General features: G+C 39.4%; 1 protein-coding gene across 2 annotated transcripts in view; it reads left to right on the top strand.

Annotated features, from left to right (window-relative positions):
• PRMT3 (protein arginine methyltransferase 3) overlaps positions 1 to 24,529 on the top strand; it is a 54,877-nt gene that overhangs the window by 14,907 nt on the left and 15,441 nt on the right. For both annotated transcript variants that reach the window (XM_066187502.1, XM_066187503.1), the window contains 5 exons: positions 326 to 447; positions 3,294 to 3,393; positions 11,404 to 11,482; positions 16,362 to 16,549; positions 18,588 to 18,674. In XM_066187502.1, coding sequence (XP_066043599.1) covers positions 326 to 447; positions 3,294 to 3,393; positions 11,404 to 11,482; positions 16,362 to 16,549; positions 18,588 to 18,674 — 576 coding nt within the window. The remainder of the gene's footprint in view (positions 1 to 325; positions 448 to 3,293; positions 3,394 to 11,403; positions 11,483 to 16,361; positions 16,550 to 18,587; positions 18,675 to 24,529) is intronic.

Below are 24,529 nucleotides of genomic sequence, written 5' to 3'. Positions count from 1 at the left end.
TGATCCAGTGATTAAAATTGCTCAGGCTATAATTTCCTTTTTCTCCTCTTCAGGTAACATTTCAGGTGTTTCCCACAAAATTGCTTGCTGTTGTTTCCCACATGTCTGGGTGAATCTGCAGCTGGAATTAGAGGGCTTCATTGTGTGCGTGGAAAAGGTGGTAGAGTGGGGAGTTAGAACTGCAGTTTGCCTTGGATATCTCTGCTTGTAACAGTAAGACGTTATGCCTTCTGTTGGCATATGCTATCTCATTGATGTAGAAGGAAGTGTAGAAAAATTATAACAAGGAAAATAAGATGGTTTTGCTTTCATTTATTCCTTCCAGGTGGTTTTGGATGTTGGCTGTGGAACTGGAATACTCTCCATGTTTGCTGCCAAAGCAGGTGCCAAGAAGGTGATTGGAGTGGACCAATCTGAAATCATCTATCAGGCCATGGACATCATTAGGTAGAAGAAGTTGTGGTTGTTAGTTTTCTGTTTCTTTATAGGAATTTAAAATAATTTCTATAATTTGTCTGTGTAACAGGAAATAAAAAGCCCTACCCTGTCAACTGCTCTCCCCTAAATCGGCATTGCTGAGGGTGCATCCTGTCCAGTTAGGTCACTAAAGGTATTCATCAGTGTCAGAACTAGCACTGAGCCCTGAGGGACACCTCTGGGACCTGGCTACCAGTTAGGATTTGTACTCCTCCTCTCAGCTCTTGAGCCTCGTGGTCTAGACCCATCTCCTCATTCATTTGTCCACTCCACATGTCACTAATTTGCCTGTGGAGGATAGTTAGGGAGGCTGAGCACATGTAATAATCAATCAACGACATCTGAAGACTTGAAAAGGATTTTCTAGGCTGAGCTAAGAGGAGTGTAAGTGTCCACGTGCACTGTTGATAGCTGAAGCCTGTAGGTTTTTTCATTTAGGAAAGAATTTGTAACAGCAACTGGGAAAATAAAATCCAGGTAGATACTGAAGAATTTGGGAGTGACAGGTTTTTTTGGGCAAGCTGAAGTGGCACAGAAGGAATATTGTCTGTGCAGAGTCTGTTAGGTACCACTGACACATTGGTGGTGCAGCACTGCACACTTGGGTGCTGTAAAATTACTCAAATAAATATCTGCTTTGGAAAAGCACCAGGTTAAACCTTCAGTGCGTGTTTGATTAAGATGCTTTTCTGGCACAAGAACTCATTCCTTAAGGAGAACTTTTCTCCTGAGTCTCTGACAACTTCAGAATGGTTGCAGATGTGAAATAGTGTTTTATATCTAATGTACTAGATTACAAATTTAGGGCTGTTGTAACTTCCAACAAGTGCACAAAGTCCTTTGTGTGTTGTTTATACTTAGGGGAGAGTAGAAGTAACAGTCAATGTGTATTATCTTTGGGGAGAAGAAGGGCAGGCCTCTAAGAAAAACAGTGAATCACAACTCTTAAACTCTTAAGAGTGATGAATTGCCTCTTGAAGTACACAGCAAGTCATCAGTAAGGCTGCACATTTAGAGGTACTTTCTGCTAGAAAAGATTCAATTCACATTAAAGTCTCCAGTTCACATCAAAACAATTTATATTGGTCTGGTTAAAGCTACTTTTCCTAAAGGAATAAAGCTGCCAAAGTTGCAGTGGAGTAACAGATATTTATTGGAACACTACACAACTCTGTAGCTTAAAAAAATGACTGTTGGGGCACACTGCCACCTGTGATTCAAGTGTGTGCTTTTGTCCTTTCCAGAATTCAGGTTAATTTCTAGCATGCTAATTACTGGAAACGGTGCAGCCCATGTGTGTAAGTGAACCAGAATACGTAGCCTGAGTAGCCTTAAAAATAAACTTACTTTAAACTAAATGATTGCCTTTTCTTTTTCTTGCTGTGAATAGTCTCTGTAAAAATTCTAGCACAGTAAATGACTTGATTTTTTTCATTCATCACTGTTAAGCTAGGTTAGAAAGTTGAAGCAGACTTCCTAAGTTATATCTCAGGTTTTCCTACAATATGTAAACTGCTTTGGTTTGTTTGGTTTTTTTAAACATTATAATTGAAAAAAGGTATGTAGTGAATTAATCCTTTTCTTCTCTGTTGTTTTAAATCATGTCCTTGGATGTGGTCATTTAGAAAGTTATCTGTAGATGTCTTTTAATCCTTCTTAAACTATTGTTGTGGTTGGTTGGTAGCTCTTTAACATTCCTCACTTTGAACTTGTGGTTTTACTTCTGTTTAGAGCATTAAATATGATATTAGTAATGAACTGCTATCTTCTAACAGAAAACTGTCTTATGTAGAGGATTTAATTGATCTTTGCAACAGCCCATGTGTTCAAGGAGCCCTTTGACCTTTTCCTTTCCCTCCCTCCATACTGATCATTCTTCCATTGTCTTTTAGATTGAATTTTTAATGTCATTACTGGTCTGCATTGAAAGCCAGACAGAATGTAAGAGTAAGATACCAGAAGAGGGAGGGAAGGGGCAGGGATAAGAGCTACAGTGGGAAGATAAATTTCTGTGTTGAGAATACTATTCTGGCCTCTGTAAGAATAGTCATGGTAATGAAGATATGTGCAAGAAAGACTAATATGGTTTGCCAAGAAGAAAAACAGTACATTGCAGGCACTTACACACTTAATAATTTCACTATTGTGCAGTTCTTGTTTCAAAACCTGTCCCAGTTCCTCCCTCCTTGCAGGATGGGTTGTACCATGACGTGCATGTGAGGTAATCCCTGATCAGTGCAGGTGCTGAACACTGCAGATGCTTTTGCCCAAATCACAGTGGAGAGGGTGTCTTTACTGTGGAATAACTGTAGTACTGATTTAGAGGGAGACTTTGTTCTCAGTGACTTTGCAGCTGATTTGGTTAAATAAAAAAACCGAATCGTGCAAAGGAGCTTTGTAAGGAAGTTAATTTTCATTGCTGTCCTGGTGTGGTGAGTAGGCTCTGATTGCTGTGGAGGTCAGAGGAGGAGTAATGGAAACAAGCACCTTTTAAATAAAGAGGACCATCCGTTTTAAATTTGCTCCTTCTCTTTTTTCCTGGTTTCTGAGGCTTGCACATTTGCATGCATGGCACGTTGAAGATACACAGATCTACTGCCTGCCATCCTCTCCTGGCACTAAATCTGCTGCAATTTTTAGCTACTTGGAAATGTTCCCCCTGAAATATAACTGAGGAATAGTACATTCTAGTGCTTCTTGATAAGTTAAACCAAAAAGTTTGTGAGGGGAGGAATGCGAAATATAGATGTCAGTATATCTCTCTTGACAGCATAAATTGGGAATAGAAACTAATTTGTTTATGTTTTGACTTGCAGATTAAATAAACTTGAAAAGATTATTACATTAGTCAAAGGAAGAATCGAGGAAGTTGATCTGCCTTTGGAAAAAGTGGATGTAATTATATCTGAGTGGATGGTAAGGTGCATGGCCATTCTTTTCAAGTTATTTTCAGGACAAAGATGTGTTTTGTTTCATTTGAAAAGTTATTCTTTAAGTGGTGCTACTTTTTTTTTAACCAAAGCATCTATCACGGTTTCAGCAGTGTCTGACAACATCAGAGATGGGATGGCAGTCCTGATTATGTGGTGCTTGGACACAATTCCTGGTCCCTCTTGGTCAAGCTCTTTCAAGCCAAGCTTCTCTAAGTACAGTTGAGCTGCTTTAGGTGCAGCAAGTTTCTGTCACGTGGTTGCTTTGGAAATCTGTAAAGCACTCAGTCATACTGTTGTGGCTGCTCAGGTGAAAGTAATGAAGAAATATTGTATTAGTCATCTGGCCAGCTTGTTCTGAGGGGTAAAATACCTTCAGTCTGCAAATTCAGCTAAGGACTCTCCTGATGGTGCAGGAAAGGTGATAAGGAGGGGAGGCACTGCCTCTGGAAGTCTGCGGATACAGGGAGAGCTTGAAAACAACGTTTCTTTTCATTGCTGAGTTTTAGCATAACAGCAAAACCACTGATTTTAAAAGTACAAAGTAAGTGTGATGGACAGCAGTGTCTAAATGAGCCATCTCCTGGAATCCACTGCATTTCAGCCGTTGGCCTCTTACCTTTTTTGTGTGGTATCTGATAGCTGTTACACACCTGTCCTTGCTACCTGTCATCAATCCTAATAAAGAAATCTGTGTTACAAAACCCAGCTCCAGCCTGAGTTTCACAATGACATTGAAATGCCTGTTCTCTATCAAAAACGTGGTAGGAAACATCTCTTGGAACTGTGTTCTTTGTGAATTTCTGCTATTCGGTATCCTCATATCACAGGCCTTCAAAAAGCACTTCCAAACACAGGTTTTCTTTATGTGCTAGGAAATTAAAAACTTCTTTCTGCCTGAAATTTAAAATCAGTAATGAAAACTTGCATTCAGTGTTACTTGTTTATTTGTGGGGCTTGTTTTTTAACAAACTGTGGCTGTTCTGCTATATACAACAGCCTTTGGGGGGGAGGTCACACACTCACGGTGGATCCATATGTATCTTACCTGTTTCTCAGGGAAAGATGAGAATAAATTGATTTGCCTTTTTTTTTTTAATATTTATTTAATATCACATGTGTCAGTGAACTAGAAATCTGCAGTTTTTACTCCACTGCTGTAGTGTATGTTATTTGAAGCATGAGCTTAATTTAGTGTTGAGGTCGCTAGTTTCAAGGATGTTTAAGCCATTGGCTTAAACCAGTGATGTAAAAATAACACATTATGGTTGGTGATTCCTGACAGTATGGTGGCTTCACTAGAAATGTAATTATAGTTTTTTCAGGGAAACTTCTGATCAGCTTCCTAATACATGCACCAAGATTAATGTTCCCAAAATCACATTTCTCCTTCTGGAGCCCAAGATTTGGTTTTAAAGGGAACATGGGCAGGTGAGCTGAAGTCATGGTGTAAATCAGTGCCTCTGAGATGAACTAAAGGATTTCAAAACTCTGTTCTTGTAAGGAATGAAGTGTTGAATGTTGGATATTTTTCTTTTGTGTGCTGATTTACGTTTCTGTGTTGTAATTACAAAGCCATGTGCACTTCACTTAATTCAGTATTATAAATATTTAGGAATGTTTGGACTTTTATAGGTTGCTGCATGACAGAGATAAAGAGGACAATGCTGTGGAAGTGAGATTGATAGCTGGACAGTGTGCACACTGTTCCAACACTGTCCAGAAAGGAACATTATGTTGCCTAATGCAGATGAAGATTCCTCTTTGTCTGGCATTCTTGTGGGAATTTGCTTTTTCATTTCCTTCCCTACATGATACAGTGTGAAATCTGTTCGTAATATGTTTATGTAAGTGCTTGGAAATGTTGGAAATGTTGAAGCATGAGAGCAAAAGAGAATTCAGTGTGTGTCAGATTTTGCCTCTTTTTATGTAGAGAATCTGTATGGACTGGCAGGAAAATTCTCATGTTTTTCTTTGTTACAAAAATATGAAAAGTTGCAGTTCTGTTTAGCAAACAAACTGCTTTTAGATTAGTAAATGTCGAAGCCTTTTGTGGAGCCATAGCTTTGTTTTGCTTGGTACCCAACGCTGCTTAAGACCAGTACACAATAAGCTTTTTTTTTTTTTTTTCCTTAGAGCTGTGTCTGGAACATCAGAAAATTAGAAACAAGTATGAGGCAGGAGAGAGGAAAAATACTGCATTCTCCCAGGATTGTTTCTAGATTAGGCTTTCTGAAAAAGCTGTCACATAGAGCAGTGTCCTATAAAAGGAACAGCATTGCATTATGAGCATCTCAGTGTGATGGTTTGTGATGATCGTGTACTTAATTGCAGAGGTGACCTATGACTGCCACAAGCTGCTTGCTCTTCTTCCCTCACTTTCATTTGTAAATTTGTTCCTTAAATTATGGAAAAATGGGAGAAGCATCTTAAATATTACTCAGTGGGCAGGTGTGTGTGAGTGCATGTGTGTCTGTGTAGAAGTTTGTATTTCAAATGCATACTTGCCATCTTCCAAAATAATACTTTCCCAATTTAAGTTCCTCTGGATATGTTTCTTTCATGTTCCAGGTTTAGAGACTGAATGAAGAGCAGCTGTATCTTCTGTGGTTTTATTTAAGCCTGTGAAAGAAATTAGCAGTGGATTTGCTTGTAACATACTAAATTCACTTTGTGACATCTGAAGTTTGCGTGTTTGACAACGTCAGCATCTGACCAGGACATTTCTGTGATTGTGTTCAATTCAACCCAGCTTATAAAATACAGGGGGAGGCAGTGGGAGGTGTGAAGAGCTGTGTGCTTTCTCTTCGTGTCCAAAAGGCAGGTTGCTGAAGATTGAGGCCCCCTTGGACTTCAGAGGCCCAGATAAAGCTGTTCAGACTTTCACTCCAAAGACAGCTGGACTGAGTTTTTAGCAAAACTTCAGTGAAGTCTGCAACCTGACACCAGGGACTTCTTGTGTGCTGTGAGCCAGGAGCACAAGGGAGAGCAGGTGGGCTGGAGGGCCACTTCACCCAGTGAACCACATTGCCTTGAGAAAGAGTACAAGAATGGCCAAGCAATAGTCTGTGCTACTAACCAAACAGATTCTCTAAGGAGAAAGTCTGTCAGTTCTTGGAGAATGGTTTTTTTGGATGTAAGAACGTGTGAATTTTATATAAAATATCACTCCTGACCTTGTTTTTGTGGAGGTTTCTGTGTCCAGGACTGTTTGATGGTTTGTATCAGGGCTACAAGCTTCTGATGCATCATCCTGCTTTCCTGCCTAGAGCTCTGATGTGTGAAACCTTTACAAACCCTAATTTGTGTAACTAAAAATTTGTATACTACTACCAGACTCTCGTGTTTTTTTACTTGTCTGCTTGTATCACAAGTCACCTGCAGATAAATCCCTTACTTCTTATTCAGAGTGTAGGCTTACATGCATTCTTGGGCAGGAAAATGTGACATACAAAAGTGACTGAATTATTGCTCACATATTTAGGTAGGGTAATTGTAAACTTCCTAGGCTGCTTATTGAAAAGATGAGTGCAGAAAGAAATGAAATGTATCTAATGGTTTTCTGGAATGTTCTTGCACAGCTGCATCTGTGTGTGGCAAGATTTTTCTTGCCATCAGTATTGTTTATGCTTCCTTTCTGTAGCTAAAACTATAAAGCTGAAGGTTTTACTCACTCGAGAATATCTGCATTTCTTGTTTGTAAAGTGCCTTTACTGTGAGAGACAATTGCCTGAGATGGTTGACTCAAATACAGTGTTAGTGTACAACATGTACTCATAAATCGGGGTTTTTATGCCATGCTTTATGGCACTGAATATGCAGTAGAGTTATTCAGGATAAAACTGGGAAAGAGATGGACAGTCAGATTAAAATACACTGAGGGTACAACCCAGTGCTTGTCCTTTAATCATGTCTTTGGTCAGATAGCTAATATTTTCTTTTCTCCTTTTTCTTTTCTTACTTCTGTATTTCTTTCTTTTTTTTTTTTAAATAATTTTGAAATTACATGAGGATGGGCTGTAGGCATTCAGGATCTAGGGAAAAGAAGAGGAAGTGAGCATGTCTGAAACACTGGAAACTGTCTGCTCTCTCCTTCCTCCTTTGCCCTATTTCTGTGAGAGATACACAGTTATTTCCTTGCGTGATTTCTTTTTTGTTTTTAACACCAGTAATGGGGATCACCTTTCTGCTCTTCACATCTTCCCATTTGGTGTTCTCACTTTTATTTGTTTGATTTCTTTTGAGAAAGAACAGGGTGTGCATAATGACAAAGTCAAGCTGTGATTCTTAAATTTGTGAGCTTGCTCTGTCAGTAATGAATTCCTTCCTCTTTTTTTTTTCTCTTTTTTTAAAATTAAATCGTACATGAGAGATCAGCATGAAGGCAAACTTAGCATGTGGAGGATGTTGCTGCAGTGTTTGTGTGTAGCTTCTACTTGTCATTTAAGTGTGCTGCAGGTTTGGAGGGAATTTTGTAAAATAAAATGTAATTTTTCATGATACAGTGTGGGCCAGATTAAATGTTGTGTTAGAGATCAGAATCTGTTGTCCAATCTGTGTTGCACACCTGTACCTTGCTTTACTGTGTAGGCCAGTGGAAGTCCTGTAGTTAGAAACTGCAGTTTAAGAAAATAATGTACTTTGTAATACCACTGGGAATTAAAAAAAGATGAAGTCAGCTCTCTGGGCCAGTGATTTGATAGCTGTTTTTTGTCTCATTAAATATTCAGTATTGGGCCTTACTGAATCTAGAGAATCAGACCAGGTTCAGCAATGTTACAGAAAATAATAAAATGCATCTTTGATAGCAAGTGGAGGAGAAACACAATGTTTATTCAAGTAGTTAAACAATTCTTCCAAATTTTATCTTTACAGGTTTTTTTTTTCTTGCTGTACCAAAAATTCTGCTAATTCTTGCTGTTGTAAACACGCTAATCCACTTTTTGATGCTTTTAAAGAGCTTAAACTCTTTTTCTCCACAAAGATTATCATGCAAATACTGAAACGCTAAAGCTAAAAGGACTTGAAGGCTTATATTTTGTTCACTTGGTAAAATATTTTTATGTAGCTTTGAATTGAAATGAAAATGAATACAAGAATGCTGTCGTTGATTTGAATAATAGGATAAAAAATTACCTGTGCAGGATATTAAGGCATCAGTGATTTATGAGCCTTTCATAACTCTGTTAGGTACACAGAATACAGATATAAGGGATGTATAAGAGCTGTAGCAATATGCACATTCCTGTTGATTCAGGGGGCTCAGTGGGTATCTCCTTGGGCAGAGGTGAGGCAGGGCAGGGGTGTGCTCCAGCAGAGTTACTCACAGTGCTGTGTATTTCTGTTCCTGTCCACATCTGTTTAGGTGGGGCTTTGTTGTTAGCTGGAGAACATTTCATTTCAGCTTTGCAAATATAAAAAAACAGGGAACTTCATGTTCCTTCTGAGAAGGAAATTGCCAGCTTTTTAGTAGAAAACACATAATGGGACAGCATAAAATTTAAGGTGTTCTGTGCATCCAGGTTGTCTTTAACAGAGAATGTCATCTTTTATGTGTCTTAGTTTAGCCACTATCAAGACTGTGTTTTGTTTTATAGAGATCTCTTGGCACTGATTGATTTTGAGAATGTCACTACATGCTTATGAAAAAATAAACCCTTGACCATTTTTGGGGGTGGAGCAGGAGTTCCCCACAGCATCAGGGGGAAAAATGTCAGGTGTAATTCTCTTTCCAGGAGGCTCCCCTACAGGTGGGGCAGCAGGCTGTGAAATTGCATTCTAACTTGCACTGCAGATGAGCACAGCACACTGAGCAAAATGTTTTGGTGCAAGTAGTAAATTACATGATTCAGTACCATTGGTGGTTTATGTAATTTGCAGGAATGCTATTATGAACTGGGGGGAGAGAGAACTGGGAGTGTGGGGAGAACCAGCAGTGCCGGAGTAGAAAGATCAGGGAAAGGATGGTGAGAATTTTTCTGTGTTTCTCCTAAGAGAGTGTCTTCTGGCTGTACTTCTTGCACAGGCTGGCAGGCATAGTTAGTGGGCAGAAAGAAGGGAGTGAAGAGCTAATCCATAAAGATGTCACTTAGTGAGTTACTGACTCTTGCTGGTGACTAGTCTTCAATATGTCCTAGAGGTTACCTTTAAAATACTGTGGAAACAACTCATTTTCAGTTAAAGGCCTCTAAAAATACTTTTTGTGAGGTAAACATACTCTATTTTTAAGCCTTAACAGTATTAAAAAAAAAAAAAAAAACTGTGGTTCTGTTCTGTGCTTTTGGCTTGTTGTGGGCAGCGAATTATCCCTGCCTGATGCAATTGGATCCAGGCCTTTTCAGCTGTTCAGCAAAGCTTACTAACAGCCCTATTGCTCACCAAGCAGTAGTCTTCCTTCTGGGGCTTATTCTAAGGATGTACAGAAGTTGAGCCGTAAAGTAGAGCAGGCAGGATTGGGAAGAAAGGTTTTCAGGGGAGCCCTATTACCAGAAGAAACAGATTGAGAAAAGGACATGGCTGTTACTTTCACACTGTGTTCTCTTTGCATACATGAATGTCATGCTTCAAGTTTCTGGAGTTTTCAGTTTTGGTTTTTGTTCTGAAGGCTGCCAGAAAATGGCATTTATGAGCAATTCTTAATGTTAATCATTTCTTTAAGATCACTGAGTCCAACCCAGTGCTTCAAAGTCCAGCACTAAACCACGTCCCCAAGTGTCACATTCACATGACTTTTAAATTTCTCCAGGGCTGCCCTGGGCAAGCCTGTTCCAGTGCTTGATAACCATTTCAGTGAAGAAACTTTTCCTAACATCCAGCCTGAAACTTCCCTGGTGCAGCTTCCAAGCTTTCCTTTGGTAAATTTCTGCAGACTGGGCTTGTAGGACTGCAGATGCAAAGCCTGGACTTCAGTCGTGCATTTGGTTCTTGCCAACTAAATCACGCCATGTGGGTAAGCTGTGTTTTAAGCAAAATGGAAATTAGGGTGCTGAATGAAAATCCAAAATCTTTGTTGGTGTTTGTCTTAATTGATTTGGTGTTGTGAGCATGTACATGAAGTATGTTAACAGTATTGAGGGACAATGATGCTCAAACTAGGAGGACAGAAAAGGTATAAAATCAGTATATCAATTGGAAAACAAAGGGCTGCATATCTCATAAATGTGCAGTTTGTTTAGAAGTGGTTGAGAAAGTGGATGTTCTCTATAAAATGTTAATTTTATTTAATACTGCTATTTGAGGTTTTAATATCTCACATATTTAAATAAGGACTATTTCACTGTTTCAGCAAATGACTCATTGAAGTTTACAATAAGTTATTCTAAACACCGATAGCAGTATGCTTAACTGGCCATAAAATTAATTCCAACCCAAAAAAGCCCTGTGCAAATCTAGTTGTAACCATTGTTACCCTGGAAATTTTGCAAGTCCGAGTCCTGCTAAGTAACGTAGAACACCCAGAGAACCAATGCTTGGTACGTGATTTATTTCCACCTCTGTCACTGACCACTGCCCAGGGCGATGCAGTGGGAACCACGAGGTTGCAAATATGAAGAAGCAAAGATGCATTCCATTTGGCCTTTCTCTGACCAGAGTTTCAGCATCACTTGCAGATCTGAAAGGGAAGGGATTTGTTTTTAATCTTTTTTTATTTTCATTTTTCTTGGAACCTCACAGTTATTACTGAAAAATCAATACATGCAGCTTTTCCCTTGCTTTGAGTTGAATTTCATGTGTTTGGATGTTGTAGGACTCTTGTCCGGTAATTATTGGTGTAGATGGCATACTTGTTTTCTCTGTGTGCTACATACTTGCAGTTTGGCAAATTACAGGTGATACTTTATATCATAAATTTTGAAGTGACAGTGCTGTTTTTGAGAAACTCTCTGGGTGTATGGGCTTATAATGTTCTTAAACTGTGTTGATAAAGCCTATCTGTAGAATGGCTAATTATAAGAAACACATTGATTTCTGAATTCTTTCCCTTTTCTGTAAACAGGGTTATTTCCTTCTCTTTGAGTCAATGCTGGATTCAGTCATCTATGCAAAGGACAAGTACCTGGCAGAGGGGGGCTCAGGTTGGTGCTCAATTCTTTTAATAAATTTAGCTCTGGGGGGAAGCTAAATGAACTCAGAGACCTAGAATAAACTATGCATGGATGAGAAAGTTGCCAGTCTCAGTGAAAAATGCTTCCATTAGTAGGAGCTTCAAGGCATTAATTTATTGTATGGGCGATAGAAGAACATTAGATGGGGTACCAAGGTCTCAAGTTAATGGTGTTTTTAAGAAAGAGGAGGCTATTTATTCTTAAGTACAGACTAAATTTTTCCTCCCTAATTCTTCCCACACATGTGGGCATTTGTTTTCCCCTCCTGAAATCCAAGTTTCTGCTTAACTATGAACAGAGGAAAATAAGTTTTATCCTGTAAGATGTGATACTATTTGAGTAAGGTACTGTGGATTAGAGGAGAAGTATATAGGGTGTTTTCCTGAAGGAGGCAAGCTATATGGAGAGGACATAATTTCAAACACATGAAGTAATTAAAGGAATTAAGACTGTTTCAGTTCAGCATATTTATCCTGGTGGTAATAAGCTCTTTATTTTTATGGCTTGAGGGTAGGGTTGTGACAAAACAAAAGGGTTTGCTTTGTAGTAGACTTCTTTCACCCATTGAAGTAGCTTAGGTAGTGTCATCTTTAGCAGTGTTTAAATGCCTGTAAATATTTATTCCTCATGTGATGCAGTTTTGTGCACGAGTTCTGCATGTGCTTAATTCCTTTGCCAGTATGGTATTTCATATTGACCTTTTCAGTCATAGTCATCAGTCTGGGTTTTTTTTTTTCCCCTTTTGTACTAGCCATGCACACAGTTCCACTACACTGGCCTAATGATTGGATTAATGACTTGTCACAGTGCTTGCTGCAGTGCTTCCCTCTGGTTGCAGTGAGCTTTTGTATACTACAGAGTGCAGCAGGAAAAATAGGGTTTATGCAGTTGTTCACAAAGCTGAATATACAAGCAAGAGATGTCTTAGAATATTTAGTAACCACTTGAGCAACGTGACAGAATAAGAGGGTTTTTGTTTTCAGTAATGTAGAATAGTCCAGCCACATCAGGAGCACAGGTGTGTGCTCTGTGTAGATGTATGCTGCTAATTTTACACTGCAATACAATTAAATCCAGGTACATTCCTTAAAATCATAAGGAATCATTTTATGTTTAGCTACCACTGCCAAAGCCGTCTGAAAAGGGACAGAAATTTCCAACCTCTGTTTAAACTGTATTTTTTGTAGGTTTGCTCTCGGTTTGTAACTCCCAGAGATTCCTTTGAGAGGTGGGGTATCCTGGTTCTGCAGTACACTTGTCCTTTGGGTTCTGACAATGGTCTTGGGCCCTTCTTTGATTCTTGACAAAGCACACAGTGTTGTACAGGCACTGATGGGATTTTCAGTTCTGTCAACAGTTCCATTAAGGTGCTTTTAGGTCCTGCTCCTCTGCCAACTTGTCCAGCGAGTGAATGGCTGTGTCCTGGGTCCGTGAGAAGGGTGCTCAGCAGCACAGACTCTTCTGCAGTGCAGCTGAATTGCACATCCAAATCCAGATGAGCCAGAACTAAGAGTTCACTCTGAGGTGAAATCTTACCAGAGAAGCTTCTGAATCTGCTTAATTTTGTCTAAAGCCACTTGATACTATTGAGCCCAAGGTCATTATTACAGGGAGTGTTTGAAAGTTGCAAAAAGCAATAGCAGCAGCTGCAATTTGACCAGATCTTTCAGTGATTGAACCGGGAATAGAATCCAAATTTCCAGATATGTGTTCAGTCAGTCATATCGTCATTACTTCAGTTCAGCCTATTGGCATGGAGTGGATTGTGCCAAACTGTCTTGGGTAATGAGTACAGTATAGAATAGCTTTATTTGGGAACAACGTTTTTGCTGCCCAGGACCCATCTGTTTGTTCTTTAGAGCTGTTGCTCAAGTAGAGATTTTTTCACACACTTGAGTCCAGTTTGCCTTGTCAGGGGGTGACAAAGGTAAGGAACGCATCATTCAAAACATAATGCACTCAAAACATAATGCTCCTTCACATCAAAATGATGATGATGGAGTTACTTCTGTGGGTCTGGAGGATTGCTGTCTTCCCCTGCAGCGTCCTGAAGTTTGTGAGGCATTGCTGAGGGCTGGAGGATTTCCCATCATGTTCTCCCCACCACGTGAGCTGCTGTGGTGACGGATGGCTCGTGGGCACCGAGTCGAGAAGGACACAGATGGTCAAAGCGATAAATCTGGGAGAGCTCTGAGGAGTCTGTGCTTTTGTCCAATCAGCGTTGTGCTCATTTCACCTGTGAGAAGGAATAATTACTGAATTATAGGCTTAATGGGGAAAAAATGACAGGTCTGTCAGGATTGCGCAGGAAAGTGTTACAGAAAGAGCAGAGGATTTCCAGGGAAATCAAGGGTGATGGGGAAATGGCAAATGCAGTTTCATGTAGGTGCTTTTAAATATGTACAAAACTCCACAGTGTTTAGATCATTTAGGCTGATATTCAGATAACATTGCTTACATTTTCAGTCAAATCTCAGTACGCTGTATAGGACGTGGGTGGGTCTGTAAATTATTGAATTGCTGTAGTCTTCTGCCTGAGCCCTGTTGGTGGAGCACAGATTTCTTCTTGTGAAGTCTGAATAGACACTGTCTACTTTTGCTGCTATTAATAGTAAAAATGCAGATTAAATTGGAGCGGTTTGTGTTTACATTTTCCCTTGTTCTTAAGCACATTGTATAATCGATCATGAGTTCCACTGCTGATTTAAGGATTTGCTGTGAGAACAAAGATTTAATAAAAACTGATTATGATCCAGTTCAAATATTTTATGCTTGATAGAGGTGATTAAAATTTCTCTTTGGTTTACAGAATGTCCCAGAAATTTGGGCTAGTCAGAGGAAGGAAGTTTATAAAGTAGTTGATCACATTTTGTTATAGGTTTAATTTTCATTTCCAGGGAGACTACAACGCTAATGTGTATTCTGTAACCAGGGACTGCCAGTCTTTTTATCTGTCTTCTCACCATACCATTGCATCCTGTGAAACCCATTCCCCTAAAAAGCAAACCCTCCAATGCTCTTGTCCCATGCTTTTTTGTCTGTGTCACACTGTCTTTTAATTTTTGGAGCATCAGCGGTTGCTCTTGAAGGTGTGAATGCTGTGAGGTAAAGCCAAGTGTTGTACATACACGCTGTTAAACAGCAGTGAGAAAGCTTGAAGAATGAGACTTCACTCAGTGATGGCTGCAGAAACTACCTGCAGATACTCCCACCAACAGAAGGTGATATTTTGTGCTTGTGTGACAGCTGTCAGGTGTGCTGGAACCAAGCAAGATGTTCTGGACAGAACAGCTTAACTGTCCTCCTGTTTGGTTTCTCATCAAAGTGTCTTTGTACTGCTGAGTTAATTGTAGGCTGCTCCTTGAGACACCTTCTGCTCCAGTTCCCTCAGCTGCAAAGTAGGGGTGATGAGAGTTTACCAATGGGATTCCAATTTAAACTTGCTGATACTTATTTATTCTGCTTTAAACAGTCAGCAAGTGAGAAAAATGTCAGTGTGCTTACTTTAATGTCTTCATAGAACAGAAAAACCCCTTCTTTAGAGAAGGTTATTCTTTACAATCACTATTTATAAGAGTATTTCCTTTGGCCTAAAACTCTTCTCGCGGTATGAAGGGTGTAATTTCAATTTGCTGCCTCGGTCTTCAGTATTTTGCAAGGTAGAAAATAGTGCTTTTCTGACCTACCATGCTATACCAATGATTAATTCTTTTTGATAAACTATAATTTCAAGGAGAGCTGAAGATAAAATTAATTTTACAGTTCACCAGATTTTGGGGAGGAAGAGAGAAACTTGGCTTCAGTTGTATTAACACTGCCCCTTTCATGTATTAATATAAAATTAAACCAAATAGGGTGTTTTAGTTGACATTTTGCTCTGGAATCAGGTCAAGAATTCAATGATTGTGGCTTTAGAGTCTTTAAAACTCTGAAGAACAAAACGTGGGAATGTCTTTGTGAAAAGAAACCTAGCTAAATGTAAATTAAGCTTCTTCTACTATTTGTTAGGGTGATAGACAGCCATGTACATAGCAGCTGTTCTTTGTGGGTTTTCCAGTCAGTTGAGATTGCCAAGAAATTGACTGACTTTGTTGGCAGCTGTTAAAAAGGCAAATGTCAGTCTTGCACTACTATTTGTAACAGCTGTAAGTAGTTACTTGTTCCGAAGATGTTTGTGGGAGAAGGAAAAGCACAAACGTGAAAATAGTGAAAAATGGTAGCTTTATTCTGAAAGTGGGAGGGAAGGAATCCATGAGGTTCTCTTCTGTCTTTTGGGCCACATCCTACTCTTCAGATGCAGATAGAAAAGTGGTTATTTCCAGTACCCAGAAATAACTTTTTAGGTTGTAAGGTAAGAATCAGCCAGAGCTGAGAGAAAACAGGAATAAAACTCTTGAGTAAAAATATATGCTCTTTTCTGAAAATAAGGTCATTTCACAGAGGTTTTATGTCATTGCAAAACCCTCACCTGAATTTCTGTTTGGGTGTCTGTCTACAGTTATGAAATATATTTTAGATTAGTCTCTGTATAGAATCCAGAATAGGCTGTTCCAAATTATTTTCTTCAGACTTCAAGTTTCCTGTCGTTTCCTGGTGGTGGGATTCAACTGCAAAGATATTTTTTTATGAATAGGAAATACCAGAGTAGTGTGTGAAAATCAAATTTTTGTGTCTAGTCTCTTCTGTGGACAAATGGGACTCTAGAAAGTAAAGTAGCAGGAAAAGTGTCTTGTCCGAGAGCTAAAAAAAGTTCTTTTTAAAATTCTTTTGAGACGTTAATGACTTTTAGACAGAAAAGTCCTCTGTGTGTGTAAAAGAAAATTTCATTGCTCTGTTTCTGTTGTTGCAGTTTATCCTGACTTGTGCACCATCAGTCTGGTAGCTGTTGGGGACATGAGTAAACATGTGGACAAGCTGCTGTTCTGGGAAGATGTGTATGGCTTTGATATGTCTTGTATGAAGAAAGCTGTCATTCCAGAAGCTGTTGTGGAAGTGCTGGATCCAAACACAGTGATATCTGCAGCCAGTGTCATTAAGGTATTGTATTACTTAATGCTTAGGAGCCAGATGAGAAGCTTCCTTGGGTTATAGAGTAGGGGCAAAAATTCACATGGTACACACAAACTTTGGCATCTTCAAAATTAAAGAAGTGCAATTAGATTCTTGCTGTTAAGACTGGAAGGTTTGTATTAATTGCTTTTTTACCAACTTTGAGTAAGGTAATTTTCCCATATTTAGACTGTTCAGTTCTATGATTTCTTCTATCCAAAGCCAAATTTACTTTGTCAATGCTCTACTGGTAACAGTGCATGCATGTCCCTTTCTAATCCAAGCTGTCATGAGCAGTCACTGTCCAGCTCAGTTGTAGGGGTTTATCAAATTTTGCCATTGCACAGTATGTAGCATAACTGTTGTGCTGAATGGCTTTATACTCATTTGTTCTCATTTAGCCATCATGGTTTTTAAAATAACTTCAAATCAATGCATGTGGTTGTTTTCTGGAGTTACAGTACAAAGTAGTAAAATTAATGAGTTGAGGAACAGTGGCATTATAGGTAAATTGTTTTACTCAATAGCTATCCCACAGAACAAATGGATTATATTTTGTAGGGAAAGTTTAAAAATGTTCCCATTCATCATTATGATTATTCCAGAAGGTACTTTGGTGTGTTTGCTCACATCAGGTGAGCTGCTTGTTCTATATAGTTCATAGTGTAACTTTTCAGGAAGGAAAACATTCCCTTAAGAAAGACAAGGCAGCATGAAAAATCTTAGAAGGCTTTGGGTTAAAGGTCATCCACTTCCAGCTCCCTGCTGTGGGCAGGGACACCTTCCACTGTCCCAGGGTGCTCAGACCTCTCTCCAATCCAGCCTTGAACAATTCCAGGGATGGGGCAGCCACAGCTTCCCTGGGCAGCCTGGATGCCAGGGATTCACCACCCCACAGTAAAGAATTTCTTGCTGATACCAAATCTAAACCTGCTGTCTTTTAGTTGGAATCCGTTTCCCCTTGCCACTCCATGCCCTTTGAAAAAGTCTCCATCTTTCTTGTAGGCTCCCTTCAGGTGCTGGAAGGCACAGTTAGGTCACCCCAAAGCCAGGCTGAGCAGTCCCAGTTCTCTCAGCCTTTCCTCACAGGAGATGTGCTGCATTGCCTTGGTGGCCTTCTCTGGACTCACTGTAGCAGCTCCATGTCCCTCCTGTGCTGTGACCCAAAAACTGGATGTGGAAATCCTGCAGAGAGGAGGGAAGAATAACCCCATGTACCAACAGAGGCTGGAGCCCTCCTGGCTGGAAAGCAGCATTGCAGAGAGGGATTTGGGGGTTCTGGTTGACACCAAACTGACCATGAGCCAGTCACACACATCCGTGTGGTAGAGGCAGCCAGCAGCCTCCTAGGCTGCATTAGGAAGAACACTTACCACCAGCAGCTCAAGAGAGATGCATCTTGTCTTGCAGCCCAGGGAGTTGGCTGTGCCCCAGGGGGATGACCCAGGGGGATGACTTCTGGAGTGCTGTGTCCACTCTCAGGTTCCCCGGTGCAGGAGTGAGATGACTGTTCTGGAGTGAGTCCAGTGAAAGACTGCAAAGGGGCTTCTCCAAAGGTCTCTTTCAACCTCAGTTATTCTGTGATGGATACAAAGCCAGTCTGGCAAATCAACCTCCCCACCTTTTAACCCTTACCAGTTTGATGCTGTAGTTAACCATGTGGCTACATGAACAAGGGGTAAAACAGGTCAAGATGCCTGTGAGAGCTTCTTGCTCTCAACAAGGGGCAGCTGCCATCAAGAAGCAACTTTCCTGACCAGAATGAGTTACTATGTTTTTAGTTCCATTCCACTACTGCTCAAAGTGTCTGTATATTTGGGCATGTGAGCAAGAGGAGTTTCAGGTGTTTTGTCACATGGGATTAGGTAGTTTTTTGGTCTCTTCCCATTTTTTGGAAAGCTGAAATAATATTGCCTTATAAAAGTTACTTCATAATGAGAACAACTGACCAACCTTTGTCTAAAGGGAGATCTTAATTGTCATTCCTCACTGTTCCTGACAGATTTTTATTTACCATTTCTGACAGCATATCGACTGTAATTCTGCATCCACTCCAGACTTGGAATTCTCTTCAGATTTCACCCTGAGCATTACAATGAGCACACAGTGTACGGTAAGGCAATTTCAGCTTCTTCATACATGGTCGGGATCGCATTGCACTAAGAAACAACCCATTCATTATCCTTCATTTATCATCAGTTCCTGCCTTGAAACATTAATTTCTGCAGTACAGAGTTGTCAAATGAGCTCTTCTGTAAAGAGAGATGGAGGTAAAACTCCAGTAATGGTTTTATGGGAGGTGAGGAAAGGGAAGGGTAAGGAGGCTTAGCACTGGGATCTTTCTCTTTTGTTCTCTAGCCCATTTTCTGAAATACCAGAAAGTCTGGTGTTAGCTTGCCTAAGTAATGCTATGAGCTTTCAAACACTACATTATAAGCAAAGGCAGGATTGCCTAATTTTTACAGTAATGTCAGTAATTTGCTTCTATATTCAATACAAATTATAAGTGCTTTCTACCTATTTATTAAAATACCATCATCAAACTTGAAAAAAGAGCATTACGCTCTGAAATCAGTCGCAAAAACTGAAATTTTTGTCCTCTGGAGTATTGTGAAGCTTCTGGGAGTTTCATGCTTAAGTCACATCACAAAGGCAAGTGTAAAGGGGTAATTTTTGCCTTACTTCTAATATATTGAAATTAATTCTGCTACAGCTGGTTTATTGGACTTTTGCACAAGTATATAAAGAAGAACTGCAGGCTTCCCCTGACGTGGACACAAAGAATATGTTTCTGTATGATATAAACTGCTTAGGCTGATGACAAAATCTTGGATGCCTGCATCAGGCAATGTAATTCCTGGTTTGGATGTCAGTTCATGCTGCTGCATTTGCCACCGTTTTTGCAGGGTAACAGTCTGCATAAGAGTTCGTTGGTGTCAAAAAGTGAAATTTTCTCATGTATATGGTGTAAATCATAATCATTTTTAATTAGTAGGTGTGTACAAATACATCATGTTTATTTTTCAATTATCCCCAGATTAGATAAATACACAGTAGCATTTTTGGGTTTAATAAATGGAAATCTGTATATTTTTCTGTGCATACAAATGAAACCCCTCCTGTTTCAAGGTATCATAGGATAATTCTTGTTGCCTCAGGGCAGGGTCAGGTTTGATTTGAGATCAAGCTCCACTTCAGCCCTGGTTTAATTTTCTTAATATGGCCACATTTGAATAACTGATTAAACAGAAATATTTGCAGAATGTTGGCCATCTTTCTGATGTTTGGGTAAAGTAAAATAGCTAATTTTATAAACACTGTTTTCCCAGAACTAGGCTCTTAAAAAAACTTCATTTCTGTTCTGTGATTCTGTGGCATCATTGTCATATAAATCAATACCTGCATTATTTGACTTCCAAGAAGAAGGGGAGGGATTTGAGGGAAGAGCAGTGTTTCTGAAATTTTGCAGCGAATGCAGATTCCAAAAAATGATCAGAATGCTGTAAGGTGTTTTGTACTTCGTCATTTAGGTTTATTGACACTTTGAGTGAAATTTCCACAGTTTCTATGATGGATTGTAGAAGTTTAGCTGACGGTTGACAGTTCATCCATCATATCAGGCTGCCTAACCTTGCAGTAAATGAACAATAAAAGTCCATTATTTATGTTGAAATTTTTGAGGAGATGCTTTAAGATTGTAATTTATCCTTTGAAAATAATATTTGATGTTTTTCTTGTTTGCATATTTTTTTTGTTCTACTGGCCTTTCATTTTCTGCACAAAAAGAGGAAGTTGCCTGCATTTCCCAAAATTCTAGGGTTTTGTGCTTGCCTCTTAGGATTTTTCAGGGGGCTTTTAAAATATGAACATTTTAAAATATCTTTGCTTTATTTACAAAAAACATTCCACAAAAATAGCAATTTGGAAATCCATCTTCATATGCTTGTATTTCATTTCAAAGCAGCTTTTCCTCAGCCATGGAAGTGTGGAAGCAGATTTGGTTGTCATATTCCTGGTGTTGCCATCAACATTGCTGATAGCAGAGCAGTGTTGCCATCAGAGCTAGGGCTGGCTGTGTGGAGTAATCTGTCCTTGGAAACCAGGCAACTGAGAAATGTAGGGGCACGTGGTTCTGTTCTTTATTCTGGGGATTCTCTTGCAGACCAGCTCCTGGTTTGCAGTGTCCCTGGCTCTGGGCCTGGCTTTCCATGCTCCCTCCCAGGGCACTGTGAACATGCAGAGCAGTGTGAGACACACATTCCTGCACTGAAGTGTGGCAGCAGCATGGAATGCATGCCTGCTGTTGCTGAATTTGGTTTTGCAGAAGCTTTGCACTTATGGGAAGTAGTTTAGCTAATAGTTAGAGAAAAGAGCTGTGGGCTCTTCTGCATGGAGGGTGCAACATAATATTAATGGTTGAAGAGCTAAACTCTCAGCTGGCATCTCTGGAAGTAACGGCCCTCTCAGGGTCTGCTGCTTCCTCCCATCAGCTTGTTTGCCTGTCTGTGCTAACAGGACAGGATGCTGGAAAAGCTGACAGGAGTCAGAACCTTAAATTGCAGTTTTTTTACCAACTCATTACCACATTCGCTCTGGCCATGGCTTGGAACACCCCAAGGATTCCTCAGGCAGGAGGAGCCATGCTTCGTGGTTCTCTCGCAAAATCATGGAATGCTTTTACTTGGAAGGGATCCTAAAGATCACCTAGTCCAAGCCCCTGCCATGCCCAGGGATGCCACCCCTTGGATCAGGTTGCTCCAAGCACTACCCAGCCTGGCTTAGAACACTTCCAGGGATGGGGGAGCCACAGCTTCTCTGGGCATCCTGTGCCAGGGCCTCGCTGTCTTCACAGTAAGAATTTCTCCTCATACCTAATCTGAATCTATCCTCTTTTAATTTAAAACTATTCCCCCTTGTCCTATCACTATCTGCCGGTGTAAAACGATGTTAAATTCCTCTAAAATCAGTTTTTCCTCAGCCGATTGCTTTCTGGGTTTGGATGAATGTACTAAGGACATGAATGCCCACCCATCATGGTGAGCTTGTGTAAAACAGAAAAGCTGTGTGGTTCACAAAACTAAGAGCATAGCATTGACACATCTGACTTGTTTGTCTTTCCACCTATTTGAATCTACTCTCATACTTCTATGTGACCAAAAAAAACCCCTAGCAGAGTATGAAGTCATGCACATAGGAGACGAGCCTCATGTCTTACTGTAGGTGCATCTTGATGGTATTGCAGATGCTGTAATACATTGAGCCTTAAAAAATTATTAAGGCTCTTAATAGTTTTTTTTCCTCTAGATGCTCAAGAAATTAAATAAGTCTTCCCCAAAAAATTCTATGACACATAAGAAATACAAAACAATTGAGCAAAAATAAACATTTTAAATATGATCTTTTATGTGCTGGTTAGTCTTTTAGAAGTACTGAGACAGCGTGGGGTAGTCATGACTTTCTTTCTGAGAATGTATTGCTTCTGTTAGTTTTTCCTTCATTCCTGACGTGTTTTTCCACAGAGAAACATTTGTTTTATATATTGTTATTTTAGCTTTCAAAGATCGAAGATTTTCAAAGCGTGAAACAATTGCATGGAATCACTATATGAAATTGTTCCCAAGCACTTTTATTGCAAGTTGACTTGATTTTGGTCCTACAAAGATAATAGCAAAAAAAAAAAAAACAAATTAAAAAAAAAAAAAAATTAGCCTGCAGAAGTGCATTTTCCTAATAAAGAGCTAGGGTTTGTCACTGCTGATTTTAATGAGACATCTGGCTAATATCAGGTAGTAGATGCTGCTAGAAAAATACTCCATTAATTGTATTCTAAGTTGATGACTGTGTGAGCTTTTGAGATAAAATATAATGGTGATTACTCTCAGTATAGAAATCAATTGACAAACTTTCTCTTTTGTTTGCAAGCGTTTCCCCTGTGAGTCCATCAAGGTTGATCTTTCCTAGCTGAATAACAATATCCCCAGAGAGGAAAATGGCAGTATCTCTTCATTGCTCCCAGGAGATCTTGTCAAAGAGCAGGGGATGTGTATAAAAAGTGGGAGGGAGGAAGGGGATGAAAGGAGGATAATGAACTAGAGGACGTGACTGATGTATTAAAACCTTCAGGAGGAAAAAGGAAGTTGAGTTGACTAGAGAAAATTATTCTGACTAAGGAAGAAAAATCTTTGCTTGTTAAAATTTTCTGAAGTGTTAGGCAGTTTCATTTCTTAATATCCGGTCTTCCACTTGTGAGCCAACAAGAAGTATTGCCATGGGAATTTTTGATTCCTACCTTAGATGAGAAACTAAATTTTTAAAGTTAGAAGTTGGAAATCTGGTTTGGGTACCACAGTTAAACCCCTCTTGTATTTCCTGAGTAAAGGAAATACTGTACTACCATGTTACAAAGCAGGTTTTGTCCTTCTCATCTATTTCCTTATCTGTAGCCTCCTCTGCAGTGATGTCCAGATTATTAATCTTTAAAACACAAAACTGCTGGGTTTTAATTGCCAGGAGTTTCTTTTCCCTGTGATAAAAATGCAGCAACTCTGCTGCATGGATGACAAACATTCCATCTCCATGCTTGGATAAACTCCATCAAAAGCACATTATCTCCCACTTCTGTGGCCAGCTGTCTAATTGTATTTGTTGTAGCCACTCACTGTTGGAACATGATATTAGTGAAGAGCAAGAATGATAAATTACTCACTGTAGGTGATAGTGATGATGATAATTTTTAATTTCCTTGTTCCTAAGTGAATTGGTAGGGCTGCCTTTGAGTTCTTATAAGGACACGAGCAGTCTCATTTGTTTTGTCCTGTTAAAATGCTGCATGTACAGCCAGCCATTTTCTTTAGGAAAAAAGCCTTAGTATTCAGATGTACTTGACTTAAAATGTAGACTTCGCTTTTCAGCTAAAGGCTCTGAGTGGAAGAGTGTAAATATTGTGTACTAATACTCATTTATTGTATGTTAAAGCTTTTTGTGATTTTATTATATTTGGTACGTGTTACATAAATAAATGGGGAGAAAAATAGTCTTGAAATCATTTAGCTGGGAGGGGAGAAAAACAGTTTGAAGACAAGTGAATCTTACTGGCAGGACCTGCTTAATTTACAGGTCTTTCATATGCTTGCATGGACACCTTAGAAACCCTCAGTAATAGATGGGATGAAGACCTTAAGCTACATGAACTCCTCATCAAAATGTGGGGTTAACAAAATCGGGTAGGAGTTTGTGGCTGCTCTTTTAATTTCAGGAATATTTTATTCTTAGTTGAGTGAACTCTTTGTTGACCTTTGTAGGATGTGTTACTCTGCAGTCTCAGTACTGCATATCTATTAATGTATATCTAATCCTTAATGTTTCCTTCATTCCTTGTTAGACCACCTTAGTTCCCTGGGTAAATATACTGGCTTTGTTTTGGGGTTGGAGATTTTGTCCTCATAGCTCGCCTTTTCTCCTGGCAAGTTATTTGAGAACAGGAAGAATAATATTTTGGTAGTGTTTCCTAATATTTACTGTCCTTTGAGGCTCGAGCATGTGTCAGGCTGGAGTTGTAGTTATTTATTACCAGTTTAGAAGTCATTATTTTTGTTTTCCTCTTTCATGGTATTCAGGAGACTGGCACTTGAAAGATTTTTCCAGAGAAGGTTTACATTCTTACTGATTAGTTGTAGGTGAAGTTGTAAATGAGCTGTCAGAAGTGTAGCAAAAAGGTGAGAGAAATTGCAGTAGGAGAAATAACAGCTATCATTATGCTTAAAAAAAAAAAAAAAACTAAACAAGAAGAAAAATAATCCAAGGCAGTGGTTGTAAAGCATCATTGAGAATTTATGGGGAAGTTATTTGCTTGTTCCCTTTCTTTAGTTTGACTTTCTGTAAAAAAAGATGTCACCTTTAATGAAAATCTGGCCAGCCCTATGTTTCATTTTAATATGCATGTGTCTGTGATTGCTTCTAGTATGCCAC

This window comes from Chamaea fasciata, unplaced genomic scaffold, assembly GCF_029207755.1.
Source record: "Chamaea fasciata isolate MVZ Bird 193981 ecotype frontalis unplaced genomic scaffold, bChaFas1.0.hap1 SCAF_7, whole genome shotgun sequence".
Taxonomy (NCBI): Eukaryota; Metazoa; Chordata; class Aves; order Passeriformes; family Sylviidae; genus Chamaea; species Chamaea fasciata.
This window is presented reverse-complemented; position numbering and strand designations above follow the sequence as displayed.